At 35.9% G+C, this 26,863-nt stretch overlaps 1 protein-coding gene across 1 annotated transcript; it reads left to right on the top strand.

The window, feature by feature from the left end:
* The first annotated feature begins 15 nt into the window (after nt 1–15).
* Nucleotides 16–23,589, top strand: LOC110023618 (transmembrane 9 superfamily member 8-like). Its single transcript, XM_020723111.1, has 7 exons — nt 16–219; nt 20,670–20,834; nt 21,154–21,263; nt 21,359–21,467; nt 21,795–21,907; nt 21,996–22,149; nt 22,271–23,589. The coding sequence occupies exons 1-7, from the start codon at nt 103–105 to the stop codon at nt 23,426–23,428; spliced, it is 1,926 nt and encodes a 641-aa protein (XP_020578770.1). The 5' UTR covers nt 16–102; the 3' UTR covers nt 23,429–23,589.
* The last annotated feature ends 3,274 nt before the right edge of the window (nt 23,590–26,863 follow it).

The raw sequence follows: 26,863 nt of genomic DNA, 5'->3' as shown, positions 1-26,863 counted from the left end.
AAAAAAAAAAGAAATAGGATTTGGGTCAGATCTTTAAGATAGTTCTCTTTGGCTTGATCGTCCCCTCCTCCTGTGCAGAGCTTGATTCGTTTTCTCTCGGGGATGGAGGCCGCTCGATCTCTGGCGATTCTACCGTGGATCGCGTTGGTGCTCGCGTTCTTCGTCGTTAGGGGAAATGGCTTCTATCTCCCCGGCGTCGCGCCGGCGGATTTTCAAAAGGTTAGTTATGCGAACCAATCGCTTCTAGATTTTCTTGATGTTATGGAGGCTCGGCTCGATCCATTTGTTAATCGGATTGCATTACTTCTTGATCTGTGTCTCTCATAGTTGGTGGCATTCGTTCTTTGTTAGAATTTAGGGCAAGGCCTGGTTTGGGGGTTTGTTATTGTATAGTTTCTTTCTTGTTGGATCAATCTGTAATCTTCTTGGGTCCTTGGATTTTCTGTTGAGAAAAGTCTGGATGTTTTGCGGTGAAATAGTGTGAAGGTGGTGTAACTCCTGTTATTTTTTGGCTGTTTGTGGATCAAGGAATAATGCATGGATGAAGATGATGATAAGTAGCGTTGAGCTGTGGTTGGGGGAGAGGGGGTACGATTAGCATGTGCTTCATGCAGGATTAAGTAAATCTAGATTTGGTAAATTCTATTTAACTTGGATTTAGTAAATCTTGATGTATGTATCCACAGAGTTGTTTGTTTGCTAAAAAATGTTTGGTTACCGTACCTTAAGCTACTAAATTATCACAAAATCTACAATCAGATCACTTTGACTTGCCGATAGCTGTGGGTTGCATAACAGGAACAAAGAAATAGTAAGATAAGTCATGAAAGAATTCAACAACCGTGAAGAAAAATTTGCGCCATATACCATGATCGACTTCTAGCCATGGTTGGAGCATGTAGGGGATCACAGTCAAGGGAGAGTCACAGTTAAGAATGGCTCATAGAGATGGAGATTTGGCAAGAAAGGGTTTGGGAGGCAGGTGCAGAAGAGAGCCAAAAAGGGCTAGGCAGGTGAACGAGATAGGCGAAGTGAAGTAAAATCGCTTGAATTGCAGTCAAAGTTGAATTAGATAAATCTCATAAATGAGCTGAGACATATCAAATCATGCTAATTCTCGGATTTATTTTTTTCTGGAATTTAGAAGCCCATTGGTAGGAGTTTTGTAGGATTTAACATAAAGCATCCTTAAGTTTTGTTTAAAATGTTTACTTAAAAAATTATAAAATAAATCTCTGCTCATAACAACTTTGCTTTGGTTTTGAGAAGGAACTCATTACTTTTCATTTGAAGCCTGACACTTATTGGACTTCATTTGGGGGGGCTTATATTTTTTTGGTTTGATGGGCAGTGACTCGGAAAAAATGAAGACTTTAAAGAAAAAAAGTTACTTCAAGAATTTAGCTTGTTGAAAGACATGTAATTTGGGATCCAGTTTTTTGGTTTGATAGGCAGTGACTCGGTAAATCAGTTTTATTCAAAAAGGGGAAGGATCTGATACTTAAAGTTTATAGGAGTATGATTAATAGGAGGTTAACTTTATAATATTGCAAATTTTTGGTAGGGCGACCTTGTGACTTGGAGAAAAAATATAATATGATAGCAAGATCTAGTGTAGAAGCCTAATTTAGATCTAAGATGCTAAGAATCAGTAACTTAATATGACTTTAAATTTTCTTGAAAGATTCAAAAAAATGAATGGGAGGTCTTGTGATATTTGATTATGATTATAAGTTATCCATTAATATTGCACATAATATTGTGTAACATAACCATACTAAGTATATTTTTTAGTTGGAAAGCATTTTATAAAAAATAGCCGAATTTGTATTACATTTGTTAGCACAGTTGAACTACTTGAGGACAATCTCACCTGAGGATTATCAGGGGTATTTCTGCAAATGCTGACATGCAAACTTGGAATAGATAACATTCATTCATTCTCATGGCATGGAATATTGAAATTAGTTTTGAAATCTGTCCTATGAATTTCTCGATGTAACTAGTTGTTTGTATCAGCTATTGCCGTCTACCTCAACTAGTTCACATCTAGCTCTTCGTCTGCTCAGCTGACTTTTTCCTACTTCCTCGCTTCCCGCTAGCCATCTTTTGATCCACTCACCATTTTTTTGTTGTGTGGTTGCCACCCCAATGATCTATTTGATCGCTACCTCTCCAATCAATAGGTTATTTTATTGTAATTAAATTCTATAGTTAAGTTTCAACCCTTAAAATTTGAACGCTTGACACTAGAGGTTCTCTTAGGCTTGTATGAATTTTGCATAAATGATTGAATTAAACAGTTATCAAATTTTCTCCAATTCTTTTTTGTTGTAATACCATTTCCAACTTTTGATGGATTTTCCTATGGGTTGTCTTCATGCCTGTCCTCTTAGTATGGGTTTTATAGCAATTTATAAATGTTGTTATTGATTGGTGGGAGGGAAATTCAGTAAATTTTTTTAATTGACAACTTTATCATGAAATTAGATCAATTTTTTTAACTTTTATTACATGTGCCTGTGTTCATTTCTGTTTGACTTCAAACGTATGAAAGAAATAAGGAGAATTTTTGGGTAGCACTCAAATATTGCCAGTTTCAAAACTGCCAACTTCTTACCTCCATTTGTTAAATTTATTAAAAAATTCTAAAATTCACTACAAAACACATTTTTATTCTTCAATTTCTTAATGATTTGATTTTGTTGCACACAAATACACATATTCAATAATTTTTACATTTACTTGTTTGTACTTGTTTGTATCATATTTTTTGAATCATATTTTTTGATTTTTTTTTTTTGTTGGGCTGATGTTCAATCTTTAAATTATGAAAATAGTGAGTGCAACCATTCTATTTCTCAAACCTTTTATACTTTGTACTAGACCTAAAAGCATGTGAATGTTGTCTCAAATGATTTGTGAATTCCACCATGCATATCCAATATCCATCAATGAGGTACTTTTGATTTGACGCTTTGTGTCAAGGCTATTTTATTTATATCACGGGCTATTTATAAGTGAAATCATTATCGACACGTATTTAATATCCATCAATGAGGTTGTTTTGACTTGAAGCTTTGTGCTCAAGACTATTTTATTTATGCCATGGGCTATTTACAAGTGAAATTATCATCGGTTTTTTCTCTGTTGTTACCATCAACATTCATATTCAACTAGGTTAAGCTGGCCCATTGCATAAATATTTCATTTTATGGTTATATTTCATTTCTTTTCTCTCTCAATTAACTACTATAAAAGATGTAAGATAAAAAAATATTGATGTTATTTTTCTTTGAAAAAATTTAGAGCTTAGATCATTTTTGGCTAGCGCACAATTAGTTTTGCTTGTTTTTTGGGTGTAAATCAGATTAGTGCATGGGATTTGGTTTGACCCAAAAATGTTCCAATTCAAATAGAGTTAACTTGACATGTTATATTGAATGGGTGGAAAATTTTAACCCTAAGATAATTTGATTAAACCCAAAGTCGGTTAACCAGAGAAAACATGAGAAGAACTTAAATTGTGCTGATTTAGCGTCAAGTCGACACAAATTAGATACACTTATCTGATTTGTATTAGATGGGTTTTTAATAAAAAACACTTAGTATTTTTGGGTTGATTCGAACTCTTCCATTACTCAATCCGAACATGATTTGACTTTTTTTCATTTCACTTAAAGCTAACCCTAGCTAGAATTGATTTCTACTTAGGTTGCCCAAACTTGACATTTTTTTGCTGGGTTGGGGTCAATTGTTCATTTCGTGCCTATATTGACACTCATGTGTATACCTAATAATCAAAATAACATGCTGTGATTGATGTTTTAAATCCTAAATGACCTTGTGATGGAATCAGTGTTGCCACAGGAATAGATTTCTTTTTTTAATCGTTATTTTTTTATTATATTTAGAAGTTTACAATCTGAAACTTGATGGATTTCTAGTTCATTTGTTAGAATAATATTAATAAGGAAAAGGGTGCATGGAAAAGTGGTACTGAGGAATTGGACAAGGACTGAAATAAAAGTGTTTTCTTATGGGAATAAAATATGTATGGAACATAGAATCTTTAAAAGTTCCAAAAGGCAGTTATTTAATGGCAAAACCTTCTAAAAATGTAAGATAACATAAGTGAGAAGAATAGTTAGATCATCAAGACATAATCTGATAAGTATGGCTCAAAATCCACAATGAGGTTTAATTGAGTTTATGAAATGAAATAAAAAATTTTAAATTCACTGTGAGTTTTAGTGTGGTGATGGTTGGTGATGTAAAATAAAGAACAATACACATGTGAATTTGAAAGAAAGAAATCTAAATTAATGTTTTTGCTGTTCAACATGAATTGCCTATGTCTAAGTCTCAAGTGTTGAACTTTTGGAATTTCACTCCTTTGCATAATGATAGTGACGCCTAATAGACCTCCCTACTTTCCTTCAGAGGGCAAGGAGTACTCTCACACATTTTGGTTCTAGGCAAGGGAATATCTCGCAGTCTACACCAAGGCTTGGTTTGTACAACAATTGGAAAAGGCAATTGCAGGACTTAATTTTTACTCGTAATAGTAGTAGAGCAACAACAAAACTCTTTAGGAATGAGAAATAATAAGAGAGGAGACTTGGCTTAAAGAATACGATGAAATAAACACTTAAAGGCATTAAAATGTTTTTTTAATCTTTTTTTATTAGTTTTGGTAGTTGAAATTGAATATCTATCTATGATCAAATAGGGTGAAAGATGAGGTAGTATATCCCAAAAGACCTTGAAAAGTCAACTAGTCATTACGAAGCAACTGGTAATTTTTGTATAGTAGTGATCAAGCGTGTACACGCCCGTATAGTTACATGGGCATGTAATTCCTATATTGTTGCTATTTTATGTTTAGAGATAAATGGTCATACAGGGTGATACACATCTCTTGGACTCAGAAATATAAGGTTCTAGCTATTCAAAATAGTTTATGCTTAGAAACTATAAAATGGTTTAATAAACAATGTAATTGAAGGATTTGAAATGTATAGATAAAACTTAGAAAGTTTAAGAGCAATTCAACTAGCATTCATCAATTTATTGAGCCATGGGTCTTTCATACTTGAACCAATGCAAACGTGTAAAGACAGTTAAAACGTGCAAAATAAGTTTTTGGGTATAACTCTTTGTTTCTTTATTTTCCAAGATTTGTTTTGGACGGGAATTGCTGCCCTTTAAGCTCTGAAGGTTTCTTTGGTTCAGTTTTTATGTTACTTAGTATAATACTTGATAAACTATGAGTATAAACTACCAAGTTTTTTTTTTCTCCCCGTCAAAATTAAATATAAGTCTCATTTAGGCTCATGAGGTATGATGGTAAAAAATTGAGGTGAGGTGAGAATAATTTACCCCTTAGTCATATGACTAATTATGTCATTTGTATAATTTGGTGATGGTTACTCAATTATATGATCATCCATTAATCATTTTAACTGTCATATCAGTAGCATTTTTAAGTCATATTACCAATTGTATCATATAGACAATATTATAACTAACATCAACATCTTCTCACTTTGGCATCATTATGAATAAAATATTAGACATAGATTCCAAAAGTATCATCAATAATAGAAATTAATGCAATCCTTTAATATCTGAATTACCATAAAGAAAACCTAAATTAAACACGAGATAGCTAGTTTATACAACAATGATAATAGAAAAAAAAGTACTCATCGCCATTTCTGGATGGATGTTGAGGTGGATCATAATGCCTGGAACAATGATCATTGATAAAAAAAAATCTCTGTTCATATTGGTTGAACCTATTGTGCAACCTATCAACTTTCATCTTAGGGCGGGGCATTCACTCATTCTGTGAAAGGGGTCTAGTTGATTTTTTGATCCAATATGGAGATCTCAAATAGCCATATGAATGGGTTTGTGAAGAGTTCTCAACATATTGGCTACAATGAAGACCATGTGGAGCTTCCCATCTCATAGTGGAAGCCACTATGAGATGCTTTTGTGTGTTGAGGGGGTCCAACCTCATTAGGACAATCACCCACATCATCACTGTCTTTGACATCATCTGGCGTCATTATTGTCATTATTCTCTGTTTGAGCATGTCTTGACCTATTCTTAAGTCTTTTGAAGTCTTTCTTTTCAAAGAGATAAGATTGGTGTTAGCTGGGAAGGTCGTTTCTATAGTTATATGATTAGAAGAAGATAACTCTATATATTAGAGTCCTAAATTAAGATTCTCCAACTTCGTGCCATTAGAATCTTTAAGGGTGGCAATGTTGCACATTTTGGTCAGGAGGACATTAATTTGGGTCTTTGTGATGTTATAATGAGTGGTTAAATGAAAACCAATGCAATCTTGGAAGAGTCTCCTTTTAAAAGATTTTGTGCCTGAGAACATAATGGATGTAATAGCTTTAGTGATGATTTGATTCAATGATTGAATGAGATAGTTCACTTAGAGTTTGTGCAGTGTGTTGTTGATGTATTTGAGTGTAGGGGCATGCTTAGTGCCCAATCCTAGAACCATTATCAGAATTGCCAAATATCTTTACCGAACAAAATATCTTATGTAATGGATGGCTTTTGTCCATATAAAAAAGTAAGCCATTTGGCGGGGAAGACCATCAGAAAAATTGTTATTCTACCATAAGCAAATTGAGTTGGATCTAAGTTCTGTTTGTACTGTATTAAGCTCTCATGGTGCGTGCCTTCAAATATTGTAAATATATTGATTACTAGTTTAACACAAGGCAATGGTTTTCTAACAATGTTTACCTTGCTCTATGAATTTTGGCATATATTTATTGTTTTAGTCAATTTCTAATGTTACCTTGTGATGTGGTGGTTGATGAGGTTTCTTCTTGATGCCAATTCTTCTTGGACTTATGTGTTGTTAGAGTGATAAGGTTTGTGAGTTTTTTTGTGAAAATATCAGTGAAGCTGGTATTGATGTGAAAAGTAAATGTGTATTTGTGAATGATGAAGGTTTTAAGGCTATGTGATAAGGGTTTGATGTGAAAAGTAAATTGCAACAATTGCGATGTGCTATGAAATTAGAGAAATAAGAAAGTTATGATGCATAGATGTTTCATGATAAAAAGGTATGTAGTGCCCATTGTGTGTAGGAAATCAACAAGTTCTTGTCATGTGTGAAGCATTCGATCCTTCTTAATAAAGCTATTTTTAGCTTTGAAAAACTATTTTCGATAAGAAATTTGCTAATGGTTTGTTTGGGATCTCTTTTGTTTTTGTTTTTGTTTTTGCTTTTATTTGAAAAGCATGTTTGTTTAGTGCAATTTTTTTTGCATGTTTTATTTTTTATTTTAAAAAATAAGTTAGCATGTTTTTAAAAACACTCAAAATATTTAAAAGTTGCTTTGAGTGTATTTAAAGACAACTAAACATGTTTATTTCAAGTAAAAATATGAACAAAATAAAATAAAAGCAATATATATATTAGATGGCACGCAACTGTATAGAACTATCTAGCTATGTATTGTATGATTATGTTCCGTAATCCGTAATCCCTTGTCTAGTTCTCATATATCTCCATATGCTTATTTATTTATTTATTTTTTATTATTATAATTTTTCGTGACTTCCTTTTAAAGAACTTGATTTTTGAAATGATCTATGGGACCTTTTGAGAGCTTTGACCTATTTTTAGGTATATTGGTACTTCTTGTTTCTGAACTTCAGAACATTTGTCTCTTTCTATAAGATGTTACATTTAAACATTTAACATTGTAACTTTCTTTATCACATTCACATTATATTTCTTGCATAACTTAGCTTCAACTTTTTTTGTTACTTCTTTATAAAGTAGTTTTTTCAACCTTTGAAGGAACCTTCTTGCACTTAGTTATATTCTTTATTTGGATATCCTAATAGGATCAATGAGATTTTCCTTAGCTAAGATATGTCTTGATCTCTTTATCATAAGAAATACATAATTGAAGAAGAGCAGGCTCAGATTTGATTTTGTGCATCTTCAATTTGGATTATCCCTTACAATAGAATTGGCCACATTTCAAAATTGAAGAGCATCAAACTCTCTTAAATAACAAATAACAAAAGTTGTATCAAAATATTACATCACAAGAATGATATACTCAATTCAAAATAAAATCCAAAGAAAATACAAAAAATTCAAGTGAAGGGTTAAACTGATTAACAAAAAATAGAATTTAAAGTTTTTAGAAAAAAAATATAGAAAGTTGTGTAATATGAAAGCACAATTGAGTTGATAAAAAAGTCGAGAAATAAAAAAAAATTAAAACAAAAAGGAAAGAATCTAGTGATTCATTAGGTAAAGACGAAGATATAACGAATGAAATTCAAGAATACCCGTTAGATTTAGATAAATGAAAACTTGATTCAGAGCAACTGAATGATTTGGTGTAGATTAAGCCGCACCATCATGCGTGAGAATTAATGTCAAGAATTTGCAACATGGCATAAAGGGATGAATCATAGATGCTATGTACTAAGAGCACATAAAGTGAGTCAAAAGATATAAGAATGACATTGAGAGATTAAGCGGCAAAGATTATACGATGAGTGCTTTAATATCATGCTAGATTCTGAATTAAGAGAAAGCTTGAACTCATGAGTATCTAACATGCACATGCTTAGCACAACATGCAAGTATGCGTAGAGAGCTGTGACAGGCCCGTGCATGTCACAATCAAGTGATTTTATCCTTCATTGCACTGTTGCGCTTTTCATTGAAAGTGTGCTTTGAAAAATACTAATTTTTTAAAAGGCTACCATTCTTATGAACTTTGGAAGAAGACCTATCATCTTCGTTTTTTTCATCCTCTTCTTAGTGTCTTTAGAATCAACTTTGAGTTTTTCAAACCTATTAATTTTCTTGTGCATTATATCTCTTATCAAAGGATTGGTGTTTTATTCATCAAAAGATCTCAATGATCTTCAGAATCAACTTTGAGCTTTTCAAATCTATTAATTTAATCATGAATTATATCTCTTATCAAAGGATTGTGTTTGATTCATTAAAAGAAACATAAATAGACTCTTTATCAATTAGAATTTTTTTTCTGGAAATCTCTATGAGTTTTGCTGATGATGTATAACCAAGAATATAGCATTAGTTGATTTTGAATCAAATTTGCTTACTTATTTGTTTCTTTATTCAATGCGAAACACTGGCATCCAAAAGTATGGGGAAAAATACAAGTTATTTTATTTTGCTACCCATTCAAAATTTATCTGGGGTTTTCTTAAGGGTAACCCTAACATTTGCTTTGGTTTATTACATAATAATAGGTATAAATTATTTTGCGCCAAAAGTACTTTGGTAAACTATACAGTAGACTATTTTCTTCTAGCATAGACATAGTGATCTTTATAAGAGTTCAGTTCTTCCTCTATATTGCCCTATTCTATTTAGTGGTTAGCGGAGTCAAAAAATTAATTTTAGTTTCCCGTGCATAAAAATTAGCATTTTCAAACTTCCTTTGGTAACCATTTAAAATTGTAGAAATTATGTATTATTTCTCCAATTTATTCATATAACAAATTTTAAAAACTCATGAAAAATATTCTTTTTGTTGTTAATATTATGATCCAAGTGTATCCAATATAATCATCTATAATAACTAGCTCACGCTGTTCATCTAATAAAATTATTTTGTTAATATGCCAATTAAGTGCATTAATAAAATTCTTGAGGTCCAATAGGGGCATCATGCCTTTGCTTTTTTTAAAAGCCTTATTTGCTCATTCATTTGACAATTATCATAATGGTATTCCTTTTCAAACCCAAGTTTTGGACCTTTGGTGCTATTCGTAAGTTCAAAATGTAATTTCTTTCTAATTGTGTGCTTACTAGCATGTCTAAGCCTTTTATGTCAAAGCCATTAATCATCTGAATGTGATTTCTAGGATTTCAGTTCATGATCATTTATTCTATTAATATTTAAGTAAATAGTTATTAACTTAACTATATTCTACAACTATAGCGTTATTATTTTATTTGATGAAGCAATGAGAAGCATGGAAAGCTATTTCATGTCTTTTATTGCATACTAGTACTAAGAAGATTGTGCTTTAAGACTAATTTAATGTAGGAAGAAGTGGTTTACCTACATGATTAATGTGGATAATTTCTTTTTATTGTTATTGAATATGATATATTTTTCTCTTGGCTCTAGGAGGCTAATTTAAACTATTACTTGTGTCTTGAGCATCCATTGTCTACGAATTACATGCCTCTATTTATGAAAGCACACTTAACAAAAGAATCAGGATTTGATTTTTGGTGTTTAAATTAAGTTGGGTCCCTTAACATTAGTTTATGCATCAGTAATGTATCATATTGACAAGATTTTCTAATAGAACCACTCTCCAAAATAATCCTCTAATTACTTGTTTGTGGTCAAATTAGTCTTGGTGCATCATTTTTTTTAATTGATTCCATCACTATACAAAATTTGTCTAAAGTAGTCCATCGAAGACTAAGTTGGAATTAAATTTGTATGGTCAAGGGCGAAATTGGAATATTTTTTGTATAACAATTTCTACGTGAGGGACCATTTTAGATCAATTCTTGTTGTCGATGAACCAAGTTTAGATAAATGCGATACTCCAAAACCAAATTGGCCGCATATGAATGGTCGAGGGACTTTTCTGGGATTTGATCTTTTTCTAATTGGACATACGTATGATACATGCTTTGTGTATAACAATTGCAGGTTGCATTTGACATTGCTGCATGAAAAGTTTTGATGCATTACCATGTGCGGTTTGTGTTTTAGCATGCTTTTTATAATTGTTTATGTGTTCATTTTTTCTTATGCATTAGACGTCGTAAAGCATAACTTTCTCAAGGTCATTTTTCTTTCAAACTAAAGAGCAAGATTTTAATTTTCAATGCTTCCTTTTGTTTTTACTTATTCCAAGATTGGTTCTTTCATTTTTAGATCACTTACAAAATTTTTAGTAAAGCTATGATTTTTATTTAAACATGTACATTTCTTTTTTTACTTATTAAAGTCTTTAGGACAATTTCTTTGGTAAAATTTTTTAACTCTTTGTTAGGGTAGACAATATCTTATCTTGGGAAAATCCATGACATCATTCCAAGCCATAAGGCAAATATTTACCTTTTCTATTCATTTTGGTAATGATGAGCTTTTGCAAGAGCTCATCGACATTGCATTTAAAGCCTTCTTGTACTTTTCTGTTTCTGTTTTGCTTACCTAAACCATGAGCCTTTTCCCTTGTCTTTTGAGTTAGAAGATTTGTGAAATCTTCTTCCTTTCCAATTTTCACCTTGCCACTTCTTTTTTTAATTAAGGCATCTTGGATACCAGTGCATGCCATTCAATGGGAAAGGAGAGCCTTTGCACATCTTGGTTCTAGGAAAAGGCGCATCTTTAAATCTGTACCAAGACTTGCTTTGCATAAGCGAGAAGATATAACTTTACCACCCATTCTTTACTCAAAATAGTAGGCTCAAAATAATAAGAAGATTGAGAGAATAAAAGAGCATAGGTGGCTCAAAGAATACCTAGAAATGAGTGCTTGAGGACTTTAAAATGATATTACAAATGAGGCTCTTTTTTTAATTTTAGCAGCTGACATTGAACTTCTATGTGTAAACTAGCTAAATGTATCCCCCATAGGCCTTAGAAGTCAACTAGTCGTTATAAACTAGCTAGTCATTGCTGCACAAGTCGCATATATGCATTTCCATTCATGTTTTGGCACATTGGTGTAAAACGCATATGATAAAATTTGTTTTATGCTTGGAGATGTGTGGGCATATATATTGCGCTAGTCATAGGCACTAACTTTGGGACTCAAACTTAGAATTACTGCCATTCAAAACAATTTGTAAATTTAGGTCGTGTTTGGATTTGTTTTGTTTTCTTTATTTTTTTCTATTTTGTTTTGTTTTCCCTTAACCCAAGATGCTCTATTATTCTCTTTTTGCAGAACAAATATTGAAATTTATTTGACAATCAAGTTGAAGACAAAATCATTATATATGTAATTATCATAGTTAACTCAATCTAGTTCATAATTAGCTTATCTGCGTACTGTTATCTCTAAGAAATCTTTTCAAAGTTTTTAACTACTTTAAGTTACCATCGTAATCATTAATTAAATTATAATCGTTCATTTAACATGGCATCCTTAAAATGATGAAGAATTTAATGACCTTGGTTAAACCTTCGTAAACTTCTTTATCCTTGTCAAACATGTCCTTAAAAATTGTAAAATAGTTTTCTATGCAAAATATTTAAATGATTTTAAATACGATGAAATAAAATTTGAATAGTTTAGAAGTAGTTTAGCTGGTGTTCATTTGAATCTTGAGTTATGTTTTTTTTTCTTACTGATCTCATTCCAAAACAAACATGTCTTGACAATTAAGACACCTGATTTATGCTTTCAAGCTTGATTCTTCATTCTGCGTGCTCCAAAATATGTAATTGACTTAAATTTCTATTTGATAAGCTCTGAAGGTCTTTGTTGGATTCAAATGTGTACGGGAGACATGCCTAAAGAATAGAGCATTAGATGAGAAGAGAATAGAAACCCACACCTCTCTTTTTATGAATTGTGCCAATGTCCCCTTTACTTTTGAAACACCCTCTGTTTAAAGGAACAGACCGTCAAACAATTACATCCTGTGCCCCTAACGCTCTAGGACAAGTTGGTGGCCTTTTAGTCTCCTCACGTATACAATATGTGGGATCCACTACCATGGATACCCGACTCTAGGCCGGTGGCAGTACTCGACGTGACCGAGAAGTTATGAAACAGGGTTACGGTCCGACGGGACGGCTACGAGGCTGAGCGGATGTTGGAATATGCAAAGTATAGGCCAGGTGACCGTCGAGTCAAATCAGTGACCATGATCTTGGCGAATTTATTCGGGGGATACCCCTCCCGACTATCCCAAAAATTTTTGCCCATCCGGGCGGGGCGGATGCTATCGACCGGTTGTACGATCTGGAGTCGTCCTTGAAATGTAGTTGTGAGCTACATCAACTATCGGATGTCCACATGTCATATTTATGATTTGTGTCAACATTCTTTTTGATGTACATATTAAAATTTTTTGATTCACTTGCTCTTTGATGGTGGCAGTTGCGATAAGGACAATAGAATCTTTTAAAACAATTTAATGGCATTCATGACTATTAATGTACAATAATTAATAACTCCTTGCTTTTTTGTCGAGGTTTTATTATAAATGGAGCCTGGGTACTTATTTTTTTGTGATATCCTTTGAGGCGTGTCTTGCATTTTTCCCAGCATCATTCAGAATGGAGAGCGGGAGATCAACTGCATCCATTGATGAGGAAGGCCGAGCTTTGTTCTTCTTCCGATCAATGTAAAATATGGCAAGACGAACCCTCAAGACTGGTCGTTTGGATGGGTGCACTTCAACTGGAATGAAGTCTCTGGATCTCGTGGTTAGAGCGGGCTCTTCTAATTCGATTAATAGTCAATATGTGGGTGGATTCGTGAGGACTGAGGGCAGTTATCCCATGAAGAAGTGTCGCGTGGCTGGAAAGGATTGTCGTGAGGTCGATCTATTGGGTGGAGTTATTCACTTTTTTGCTCCTTTTGAGTTGAGGGAAGGACGAGAGAGTGAGTTTGCTTTTGGACTGCTGCCCCTAGAGGAATGGATGGCTGGTGTTCATAGTGGAGCTCCAAGGTCTAACGAGGCAGATGTTTCTGTCGCTTTCCTGTCCCCTGCCATCAACGCGAGAGGTGGGGTGTAAGGTTCGTTCTCTTGCTATCTCAGATTCAGGTCGGGTGGTGAAACTTCCTTCCAGTGAAAGGGAGAAAGTTATACTCTCTCTCGATCGCAACATGTTGCTGTCTGGTGTAGTAGATGGTCATGATCCAGGAGGTTGTTGGGAGTGGCCCGACGCGTCAGGCAACTAAATTCACGCGTATGTCAGAGGTCTTTGGGCCGTCTCGCTTGTTTGAATCCTGACAGAGACAGAGCCAATGCTGGCTGCAGGCTTGCGGCCACTAAGTGATCCCGCATATATCTTCCTTTTGTTACCCTCTTTATTGTAATCCTCATGTTTTTGGCCATGCTATAATAATATGCCCCCACCCCCCTCCCCCCTTTTTTTGAAATGGAAATTGGGGCTTTCTTTATGTTTTCTCTCTTTCTCCTTGTATATACATGTACGTCATCGGGTGTTTTTGGGGCCCTCGATTGGTAATCCTTGATCAGCGTGCAACCCGACAATCTTGGCGCCATAGCTGACTTGACAAGTACGCAGTTGGGCAATCTTGGCGCCACAACTTGTGATTTAGATTTATAGGCTGTCGGGGGATCTTGGTGCCTCGATTGATAATCTTGGATTAGTATGTAGCCGAGCGTTCCTGGCGCCATGGCCGACTTTGATAAGTAAGAGACCGAATAATCTTGTCGCCACGGCCGGTGATCTTAGATTTATACGTGGTCGGACGATCTTGGCGCCCCGATTGGTAATCTTCTATTAGTACGCAATTGAGCGATTTTGGCGCCCCGGTTGTCAATTCTCGATTAAGGCGCAACCGGGCGATCTTGGCGCTCTAGCTAGTAATCTTTGATTAGTACGCATTTGGGCAATTTTGACGCCACGGTCGGCTTTTCATAAGTACGCTTCTGGGCAATCTTGTTGCCATGGCCGGTGATCTTAGATTTATACGCAGTGAGACGATCTTGGCGCCTCGGCTGGTAATCTTTGATTAGTACGTAGCCGGGCAATCTTAGTGCCATGGCTGGTAATCCTTGATTTGCGAGCAGCCGGGCGATCTTAACGCCGCAGCTGGTAATCTTTGAGAGTACATAACCAGACAATCTTAACGCCACGACCGACTTTGATAAGTATGTGGTTGGGAAATCTTAGCGCCACAACTTGCACCCTTTAGTTCGTGGGTTATTAGTTCTCGGGGTGTCTGTTCTCACCTGGAAAAAGTCCTTTGATTCCTAGTCATAATGGCATTGCACATGTACATCTTATTCAACATAATGATAAAGTTATAAATTTTAGCAGAACATTTTCCATTTATTATTGCTTTAATAATATAATTATCACGAAAAAAACTTTTTGTGGTCGTCTCCACTTCGTGGGATTTCTTTCCCTGCGTGCGTTTTCAGTTTGTAGGCTCCGTGTCCTGCTTGGCAATCAATGATGTAAGGTCCGCTCCATGTTTGATTTAGTTTTCCTATGGCTTGACCTCGCGCTGCTGGGTCGACTTTCTTTAGTACCAGATCTCCTAAAAAAATGGTCTTCTCTCGGACGTGTCTGTTGTAGTATAGTGCGGTTCTCTTTTTGACTTCTTTCTGTCGCAGAGCTGATTGCGCTCAAATTTCTTCCACGATTTCAAGCACAAGTGACACTCCATCACCGTTTGCCTTCTACCAATATTTGAGGTGCCCTTCCTCGAATGTCGTTGTCGTGTGAACCCTTTGGCTGTGGAAGTTGTACTCTACTGGTAGCATAACCTCCATTCCGTGTGAGAGCATGAAAGGTGTTTGGCCAGTTGTGGTTGAAGAGGTTGTCTGGTGGTAGACCATAATACAGATGGGAGGATTTTCGCATTATTGTGCTTCGCGCCCTTCGCCCTCTTTCTTAATAGATTGAGGATGATCTTGTTGGCCGCCTCAACCTATCTGTTGGTTCGCTGGTGATGGACTGAGGCGAACTTAACTTTGATAGAAGTTCTGTATTTGTTTGTTAGCAAACCGAGTGTCATTGTTCGTTATGATTGTTAGTGGTAGACCATATCGACAAATTAGGTCAGTCTAATTGAAGTTTCAGACTACCTCCGCAGTGATTTGAACAAGGGCCTTTGCTTCAATCTACTTTAAGAAGTAGTCTACGACCATCAGGATGAATCGGTGTTGACCTTTGGATGGTGGGAAGGACCCCGATATGTCTAGGACATGGACTAGTGTCTTTCCACTGAAGTGACTCCTGTATTCTTCGAAGTGAACCTCCTAGATATCCTCCATTTAAATTTCCCTCACGCACCTCATGTATAGCGACGTGGTGGACTTCCAAAAAAGTGTTCTGTCTATTAGCAGATATTGGGCGACGTTGTGTCTGAACCTCTTGGGTTTTGAGATTCCCTTTGGGGTTTTTGATGTTTTAAAAAATTTGATGATGGGTCAACCAAACTCACTGTTGGGTCCCTTTCTACTGTCATAACCTCAGGTTCCTCAATGACTGGCCAGCTGAGTACCTGTGGTTCTCCGCTTCCCAAATGGACAAGTCAACTACTTAATTTTCTTTTGCTGATGGGTTTAATTCATAATCGCCAGAACTTCGAGACCTCTGCCTTAGCTTTGTTTAGGTACTTAAAGCATTTTTTGTCTCTGGTTTCAAACTCTAATTTTACCTGATTTACTACGAACTGTGAGTTTGTCTTTACTGTGAGGATTCGGGCGCCCAGTTTGTGGGCCAGACGCAGGCCTGTGATCAGGGCTTAATATTCCTCTTTGTTGTTTGTTACCTTGAATTCAACGGATATGGAGTGGTATATGCATTCTCCCGTCGGGCTGCTGTGGGTGAGTCCTAACCCTGCTACGGTCTTGTTCGTGGTGACGTCCAAGTACAGGATCCACCCCTGACTTTCGTCCTTAGCTCCCTTTGATTGAGTTCCCATGCTCTGAGAATACTGATAGGAAATTTATGATTGCTCGGGCTTTGATCGTTGTTCGAAGAACGTAAGTGTGTCAAATTCACTCAGTTCCACTCCCCATTTGAGCAACTGACGGAGTGTTCAGGTCGGGCCAGTATTGATTTCAGTGGATGGCCTGTGATTATTCGGATGGGATGTGTTTATAAATAAGGTCGTATCCTACGAGTTGACATGATTAGTACAAATGTTAGTTTTTTATAATTACCTGACCTTTGTTACTCGAAGAACTCGGCTGGTGTAATAAACCGGGAACACGGAACTAATCGCTTCGGCGCCTACTCCTAGGTACAGGGAGAGTTCCTTGTTCGGCCTCGGGTTTTGGAGAAGTGGTGGTTAAGACATAGTTTTTGAGGTTTTGGAAGGCTTTTTGGTATTCTTTTGTCCACAGTTAATTTTCGGCCTTTCGAAGGGTCTTGAAGAACGCGACACACTTGTTCCTTGTTCTCGAGTTGAATCGACTAAAAGTCGTGATCTGCCTGGTTAATTTTTGTACTTCTCGTGTATTCCGAAGGGGCAACATGTCAATGAGCGTGTAGAACATATTGGGGTTTGCTTTTATTTATTTCCGGGGTGAGGAGGTAACTTAAGAACTTATCGGTGGAGGCTCCGAACGTGCACTTTAGGGAGTTCAACCTCATATTGTATTTTCTTAAGGTTTTAAAGGACTCTTCCGCTTCCGATATTTTACTTGTTGTTCTGTTGTTTAGCTTTTTACAAGGATATCGTCAGACCTCAAATCTTTTTTCTTTTTTGATTTTTAAAAAACTACATCCAACATATGCTAGTACGCCGCCTTAATGTTTTTAAGCTCGAAAATGTGCCTACGACCATGATGAACGTGGTTTTCTCTGCGTCTGCCGGGCACATCTTGATCTAATGGTAGCCTGAGAAGGCGTCTAATGGTAGCCTGAGAAGCCGTCTAAGAAACTCATGACCAAGTATTCTATGGCAGCATCAACCAGGGCATCATTATGGGCAGCAAGTAACAATCCTTAGGGCAGGCGCTATTTAGATAGGTAAAGTCGGTGCATATCTGCCATTTCCCGTTAGCTTTCTAGACCATGACAACATTTGAGAGGTAAGTGGAATATTGTATTTCTCGGATGTATCTTGTTTCTTGAAGCTTTAGGACCTCTTCCTTGATGGGTGTCGCTAGTGTGCTTACCGAGTTTCTGGCTTTCTGCTTGACTGGTCGGGTTGTATGACTTATGTTTAGCCAGTGGCAAGCTACGTCGGTAGGTATCCCTAGCATCTCTGTGGCGGACCTAGCGAAAACGGCACGACAGTCTCTAAGCTTTTGGATTAGTAATCCTTGGGATTCTGCATCAAAGTTGCCACTTATTAGAGAAGATTTATTGAGTTTACCCTCGCAGACAGGGATTTCGTGGGTGGTTTCACTGGTCTTGACATTTGTTTGAACGCTCCCGTGGGTGGTTTTCACGGGTTTACCCTTCGAGTGTGTAGGTCGAGCGGTTCTTGTTCAACGCTCCCAGCTGCTCGGAGGTAGCATACTTGCGATTGATTCATATACCCCCTGATTGTGATTACTTTGCCATCCCAGTGGATTTGACTGTCACGTGGAAAGTGGATACCACAACCCTAAAACGGTTCAAGTGTGGTCGGTTGAAGTGGCGTTGTATGTCGAATGTGACTCGAGTATCAGGAAATCCTTTGTTTTTGTGAATTGTTTTTCTCCTTCGCCCCAAGTAACCGCCAGTGGAATTACACCAAGTATTTTTTGTTCACCCAAGAAACCAAAAAAAGGAAGGACCGACCGACGCTATCAACCTATCTGTCTGAAGATTGAGTTTATCAAATATTGACTTGAACAAGACGTTCACGGAGGTTCCGGTGTTAATGAGGATACTCCCAACTTTGAAGTTATTGATTATTCTCGTAACGACTATAGCTTAGTTGTATGGGTTTCCCCGTCGCGAAAGGTCATCTTCGATAAACGCCATTGGCTTGTTATTTATGCTCCTTCACACGGTCACTAGGTTGTACAGTTCCCCCGTCTGGGTTACTCTCTTCAGAAAATCCCTTCAAGGGGCATCCTGTCCTCCAAGTATGCTTGAGATAACGCTGGCTGTGCGACCGGTGTTGTTTTGTATATATTTCTTGTTGGTCAACTTCCCTTGGCCGCTTTCCCTTCTCTGCGATCGGCGTACTCCTCTTCTTATTGTTGGCATGAATCCACTTTCACCACATTTTTTAGGATGTTGGATCTAAATATGCCCGGGAGACATGCCTAAGGAATAGAGCATTAGATGAGAAGAGAATAGAAATCCCCACACCCCTCTTTTATGAACAGTGTCAATGTCCCCTTTGCTTATGAAACACTCCCTATTAGTAGGAACAAACTGTCGAACAATTACATCTTATGCCCATAAGGATCTTGGACAAGTTGGGGGTCTTTTAGTCACCTTCAGTATGCAATATGTGGGATCCACTGCCATGGATATTTGGCTCTGGGCTGGGTGGCAATACTCGGCGTGATTGGGAAGTTACGCAGCAGGGTTATGGTCTGGAGGGACGGTTGTGAGGCAGCGTTGATGTTGGACTATGCGAAGTATAGGCCGGATGACCGTCGAGCCGGATCAGTGACTATGATGTTGGCAAATTTATTCGGGGTATACCCCTCCTGAATCTCCCGGAAATATATCGTCCATTCAGTCGGGGTGGATGTTGTCGACTGGTTGTGCGATCTAGACTTGTCCTTGAAAGGTAGTTGTGAGCTACACCACCTATCGGCTATCCGCAGTTCATCTTTACCGATTCCTGTTGACATTCTTTTGTTGTACAGCCCCTTATGGTTTATTTTTTATTTTAGCCTGCAAATCACTAGACTCCAATATGTGCTTGATCATTCTTATCATCAAAATCAAATACAAGTCCAATTTGTGCTCATGGTTTCAACATAATTTATAAAATGTTATTGATTTCTTTTCTCATTAATTCTATTTTCTTGTCATATTGATGCTTCATTTTCTTCCTGTTGGTCGCAAAACATTTTAGTTCATTTTTATCATCTTATTTACCATATATTCTATTCTTTGATCCCTTCAATATATATGATTTCTCACTCTACTCTTATTGTCAAAATTATCTTACTTTTTCATTTCTAGTCACATATTTATGAGTATTTTGTTGCTTACATTTGAATTTATATATCACAGCCTATCAAACTGTACTTTATTCTATTTACCTTAATTTTTTTATTATTTTCTCCAACAGGATAGTACTGCTATAGCACTACTCTATTTTAAGTCCCCAATTTTAATGAAAGAAATTCTGTGCTCATATTTCTATATTTTGTGTTGTCAATCTAAGATGATTAGTTCTATAACACTTTGGTATCATATTATCTTTCACATTACTGTTGGATAAATTAATTTTATGCAATACAAGAAAAATGCACAGTTGAGAATATCTCCATCCTATACTTTTAACAGAATGACTTGAAAAATGAATAAATAAAACTTTTTTTTATTAAAAAAATTAGAACCTTGTTACTTATTTAATCCATAATTTATCCAGCGCTCCTTTACAGCAAATTCATTAAATTAAATTTGAGATCGTATTTTTTTTTTAATTTATATTCTCCAAAGAAGTGTATTTTTTAATCCAAGATACAATGCATGATTTTAATTTATATTTTCCCTGGAATGGTTTGAATTGTGTACTTCATATTTCAAGAACTGCTTGGACTTTGGATTCTGGCTGTCAAGGATGGTTGACCTGGAAATTCTCATAACAATTTTGATATGTTGTTTCTTAATGTTTTGATAAACCTTCTTTATTTTTCATCCTTTTTGTTTGAGTAATTTAAACATGGAAGTTGAAATATTTGGAGAAGATTCTTCTTTTTACAATGTTTTAGTTAATCCCTTTGTTCCTCAATTTATATTATTTATTCACCATTATCTTGGTATAATATTGTCAATATGCTTTGGTATGTTCACATGTCTGTCTGCAGAAAGATCCTCTTCAAGTGAAAGTAAACAAGCTGTCATCCATAAAAACGCAGCTGCCATATTCCTATTATTCACTTCCATATTGCAAACCTAATGTTATTGTGGATAGTGCTGAAAATCTTGGGGAAGTTCTTCGTGGCGATCGAATTGAAAACTCCCCATATGTGGTAATTGTAACTCTATGATTGAGAGATTTTGATTTTGATTTTTATTGAATACACACCCTAAAGACTAGTCCCCCTTACTCTTTGTAAGGGGCCATTATAGTGCCAGAGTTTATAAAATTATCAATTTACTCCTTAACTCTTTTAATATGGGTTGAAATAGTTCTCAATGAGGACTATTTTAGCTCCCATTAAAAATAGTATGGAAATTAACTTAGCACTTTTATAAACTCCAGGACTAAAATGACCCAATGTAAATAATGAAAAGACTATTTCGGCAACCAACTTATTTAACACATACTTCCATTTTAATTGCCTCCAGTTTTCCATGAGGGAGCCACAGATGTGCAATATAATCTGCAAGCTAACTCCCACTGAAAAACAAGCGAAGCAATTTAGGGAAAAGATTGAGGATGAGTATAGGGTCAACATGTAAGTATTTTATCCTTGAGCCCTTTTACATTTTAATATTCGATGGGACATCTATTAACATTTTTATTTATTTATTTTTTTTCCGTGTAATGCAGGATCCTTGATAATCTTCCTCTAGTTGTACCTATCAAAAGGATGGATCAAGATTCCACGACGGTTTACCAGCAGGGCGTCCATGTTGGAGTCAAAGGCCAATATACTGGGGTAATTACATAGTGATATTTAATACCTCAGGGGTCCGTTGGGATTACTTTTATTTCCTATTTGTTTATGATTTTGATTTAAATTAAAATATTTTTGATTGAGCTAATTATTTTTAAAAATACCCAAAATTTCTTTTAGGTCTTTTGAGCATTTTTAAAAATAAGTTAATTTTTTTAACAAGAAATATTATAATTATAGCAACCAAATATATTTTCAAAAATTAAAAAAAGCAAAAACAAAACTGATGTTAAATGGTCCTGAAGTACTGTAATCTTCACAAACCCAAGAATGGTTGTTTTTATTCACAACTGAAAACCACTTTTGCAGAGCAAGGATGAGAAGTATTTTATCCACAATCATTTGTCTTTTCTTGTAAAATACCACAAAGATGAGCAAACTGACTTCGCAAGGATAGTAGGCTTCGAAGTTAAGCCCTTCAGGTTTTAAACCTCATCCTCAAACCTTTTTTATTTTAAGAATCTATTTTTTTTAAATTTTTTTATTTGAATTAACATATTTTTTGGTCAGCGTTAAGCATGTATACGAAGGAAATTGGAATGGTAACCAAACTCGCCTGATGACCTGTGATCCTCATGCAAAACGCACGGTTTCGAACTCTGACAACCCACAAGAGGTGGAGGAGAACAAAGATATCATATTCACATACGATGTTGAGTTTCAGGTTAGTTATTCCATGCATTGGAAAATTTGAGCTAGAATTTCTAGTGCACTGATCATTTCAATGAGTCAAGTAATCTACCGACGTGATATTGATGCGTTACTCTTTCCTTCTTGTTTGTTAGGAGAGCGAAATCAAGTGGGCTTCTCGTTGGGATTCATACCTTCTTATGTCTGACGACCAAATTCACTGGTTTTCAATTGTCAATTCTTTGATGATTGTCCTTTTCCTCTCCGGCATGGTAGCCATGATCATGCTGCGAACCCTCTATCGAGATATTTCAAAGTACAACCAGCTAGAAACTCAAGAGGAGGCTCAAGAGGAAACGGGATGGAAGCTCGTCCACGGAGATGTATTCAGGGCTCCCACAAACTCCGACTTGCTCTGCGTGTACGTCGGAACTGGTGTCCAGTTCTTTGGCATGCTTCTCGTAACCATGATTTTTGCAGTTCTTGGCTTTCTCTCTCCATCAAATAGGGGAGGTTTAATGAGCGCCATGCTTCTCCTCTGGGTCTTCATGGGTATCTTTGCTGGGTACTCCTCCATTCGGCTGTACAAGAAGTTCAAGGGTTTGGAATGGAAGAAAATTGCTCTGCGGACTGCATTTACATTCCCCGGAATCATATTCGCCATTTTCTTCGTGCTGAACGCTATCATCTGGGGCGAAAAATCCTCTGGCGCCGTCCCCTTCACCACCATGTTTGCTCTTGTCCTGCTATGGTTTGGCATCTCCGTTCCTCTCGTCTTCGTCGGCGGTTACATCGGGTCGAGGAAACCTGCGGTAGAGGACCCTGTGAAAACCAACAAGATCCCCCGGCAGATTCCAGAACAGGCATGGTACATGAACCCGCTCTTCTCAATACTGATCGGCGGAATACTTCCGTTCGGAGCGGTTTTCATCGAGCTCTTCTTCATTCTGACCTCGATTTGGCTCCAACAGTTCTACTATCTCTTTGGTTTTCTGTTCCTCGTCTTCCTCATCCTAATCGTGACCTGCGCGGAGATCACGATTGTGCTGTGCTACTTCCAGCTGTGCAGCGAGGATTACTCGTGGTGGTGGAGATCTTACCTCACCTCAGGTTCTTCTGCACTCTACCTCTTTCTCTACGCTGCTTTCTATTTCTTCACCAAATTGGAGATCACAAAATTGGTGTCTGGGATTCTGTACTTCGGTTACATGCTGATTGCTTCTTATGCCTTCTTTGTGTTGACTGGCACCATTGGTTTCTATGCTTGCTTCTGGTTTACAAGGCTTATTTATTCATCCGTTAAGATTGACTAACTGTTAGCCTGGCATTTGTGGAAAGGTTTGAGTTTAAGAACGCGAATCATCTTACCATATTTTATTTCTTTTACATGGCTATAGTTTTGAATTCACTGGATGTTTTTTAGTTTTAATTTGATCCCATTTCTGTAATCAAATTAAGCTTTGGCTTCTTGATCTGTAGGATGGAGGATTGCTATAGCTGTTGTTGTCTTGGCCTGATTTATTTTTTTTTAGTGATTAAGGTGACTGATTACAATAATGAATTTTAGAATTTTTTTTTTGTTTTTGTTTTTTGTGATTATGTTTTTGTGCCTTGTTTTTTGGTCCTGATGTGCTGTATTTGTAGTATTTTTGATGTACATACCACTCAATTCTTATACATATACTTGTCTAATACCTAAACTTTCATATTTACATAGCACTCAAATTATTTAATATTGCATAAAATTATATCACAGTTAAATATAAATATCAAATTTTGTGTCAGGCATGTAAACGCATAAGAAATGTGGTATGTATACAAATTTCTCAATGTATATACGTGGGAGTCAAACAATAGAAAGTGGACACTCTTATCTATGAAATAAGCAATTTTTTAAATGAAATTTTAATTTTGTATTATATGTTAGTGGCCTGATAAATGGGCGGAAAAATATTACATTAGGACTCCTAATGTAGAGCTACGTGCGGATTGGAATATTCGGCTGTGTTAAGAGAATATTCCTTCTGCATTATTTGTAAAAATGATGTGTTATTCGAGTGTTATATGATGTTATTCGATTATTTTGTTTTATTATTGGAATATTCGCTCACATTACTTGATTTGAGGCTATATTATTTAGCATATTTTTCGTGTTATTTCAATTTTCATTTTGTTATTAGAATAACACTTAAAGCCCCAACTCAAGTAACGCAATTGAATATTTCAATAACATTGTAAAATAATCAAATAACACCATATAATACTTGAATAACACATTATTTTTACAAATAATGCAAATAATGCAGATGAAATATTCCGTAACATAGACGAATATTCCAATCCGAACGTAGATCTACGTGTGGAATCTTGATGCGCTGGTGGGCCAATGTCACTGATTTCAGCTTCAGATTGATACGTGAAGTTTCTGGCAATGTGGCCGCATCGGATTCGGCATTCGGAAGTGTTTTTTTTTCCATTTCATAATGAACAATTTTCTCACGTCTCCCCATTCATTGCTTTCTTATTTAATATTTATTAATGGTAGATAAGGGGTTGTTGGAACTTTTAGAATGTTCAATTTTCAAAACTTTAACTAAATGAATTAATATATGCCAAGGGGAATACCAATATATATCCATGGCAAAGATAAGAGTCCATGAGGGCAAACATGCTCGCTCTCCCATGATTTTGGCCTCTAACAAAATTTTGATTGATAGAATATATAACCTATTATTTGCTGAATTTGTATTCTGTCAAGCAGATTAGTTATATTTAGATTGAATTTTGTTGAAAATGATTTCAATTTTTTCATAAAAAATCTCATCTTTTATGAACAAATATACTTGACGTGTGTTGAATTGATGGACAGTTTCTGGCAATTGTGCAGGTTTAGGCAATCATACAAGTATGAATGCAAATAATTCATATCCTAAATTACTTTAAAACATGTACAGAAACATATGCATACAAATTCATAAAATTATGATGTTATTAAGAGATATTTACATACATACCACACAATTCTTATGTATTTGTCATATATATCACCTAAAATTTAATATTTATGCTTGTAACACCTTGGTGTCATCAACATATACATGAAAAAAATATGTATTTCATATTTAAAAAAGATTGTGTTGGTGGTGTTTGATGTGATGCTAAAAGATTTGAGTGACATGCATGTAAATATGGATGTTTAGATACTAGATGTGCAAATACATAATAGTGTGGTATGTATGTAAATCCTCGCCCATATGAGAGAATTTCAATAACCATGAAAATGAGATCTCAACTTCTCACATCTAGTGGAGAGATTACTACGTCTGTCGTCCGGACACCGAGCTACGTCCGGGCGACGTCCGTGATACAGCAGAGGTCCTCACGATCGTCGCCCGGATGCAGCTCGACGTCCAGACGATGGACGTAATAAATTTTCCATCTAATGTCCCTTCTTTATTATTCCATCCCAGTGCCACACCACACAATACCAACAAAGAATTTTCGATAAATCTTCTTATGCCATCAGGGCCCTTCCCATACAATGATTTTTGGCATTGGAAGCAACCTATCAATCAAATAAGTCTAACCTGAATAAATAGTTTAATTTGAAATAGAAAGTCAAATTTCAGTCGAATCATCTCCATTTTTTCCCCTAGATTTCAAAGTCAGATTTGAATTATAAATCCCTAAGCCAAAAAGTCTCCTTCTTTTTGATACTTCTCTTTCTCAATTTCCCATTTCTTCTTGGCTTAGGTTGATAATTATAGCATACATCTCATATACTTATACATAGGAAAATTGACATACATGATACATATCACGTAATTCTTATGTATTTACAAATATAATACTTAAAATTTCATATTTACATTTATAGCAATTTGATGTCTTCGTCCAAGGCAACAGAACATGTATTTCACTTTTAAAAAGTTAGTTTGGGATAGCTGTAACTTATTGAATAATCTGCTAATAAGCTGATTAAAAATAATCTGCTGATAAACTAGATGCGGTGGCTATTATCAATTTTTATTTTTTTAGAAAAGTCAGATCATTGCCAATAAACTCCCATCTATGTGTGGTATGAAAACATTATTTTCTGCGTTTTAAAAATGCCTAAGCTGCTAAAACGTAGTTTACCCAAATAGGTCAGATGCGTTTTCAAAACGCCACCACACCAAATAAGCTGTCCCAAACGGGCCATTATTAGTATTTATTTTTTATATGCAATTAAAGATTTGCGTGATATGCATACAAATATTAAAGTAGGTATTGAATACGTAAATATATTAGATTTTTGCTTTCTCAAAATATATGCATGAAATATACGTTTCATACTAACAAAATGACTTAATCTTCATAATATTTTTATGGAAAATAAAAATTCAACTATTATAATATATATATAATGATTTACATACATATTTCATAAAATAAAACACCTTTTTCCTTCCTCTCGCTCTAATCCCCAACTAATTCTGGACTTTTTAATCTCTCAAATCCCCAATTTAGCCTTTTCTTAGAGAATTAAATCTCTCACTCTCGAAAAATTGTTAGGTCCGGACTAATGACTTCAAGGCAGCTGCCACCGCCGGCGAACTACGCCGCCGTCCACCACCGTCAAAAGTCCCATCTCCTCTTCCTCGCCACCGCCGCCGCCTTTCCCTCCGCCATCTTCCTCGTCCTCGCGCTCCTCTTCATCTACCTATACTTCTCCCACAATCGCTCCCCAACTCCCCCCTTCCACTCTC

The sequence above is a fragment of the Phalaenopsis equestris genome, unplaced genomic scaffold (genome assembly GCF_001263595.1).
Source record: "Phalaenopsis equestris unplaced genomic scaffold, ASM126359v1 Scaffold000002, whole genome shotgun sequence".
Classification (NCBI taxonomy): Eukaryota; Viridiplantae; Streptophyta; class Magnoliopsida; order Asparagales; family Orchidaceae; genus Phalaenopsis; species Phalaenopsis equestris.
The sequence above is the reverse complement of the archived record's forward strand: the minus strand, read 5'-3'. Positions and strand labels throughout refer to the sequence as shown.

Bases quoted from the DNA above. Each gene is read 5' to 3' on its own strand.
- LOC110023618 (XM_020723111.1), top strand. From the start codon at position 103: ATGGAGGCCGCTCGATCTCTGGCGATTCTACCGTGGATCGCGTTGGTG. The intron at 20,835-21,153 runs GTAATTGTAACT...AATTGCCTCCAG, and splicing joins TTGAAAACTCCCCATATGTG to TTTTCCATGAGGGAGCCACA. The intron at 21,468-21,794 runs GTAATTACATAG...CCACTTTTGCAG, and splicing joins TCAAAGGCCAATATACTGGG to AGCAAGGATGAGAAGTATTT.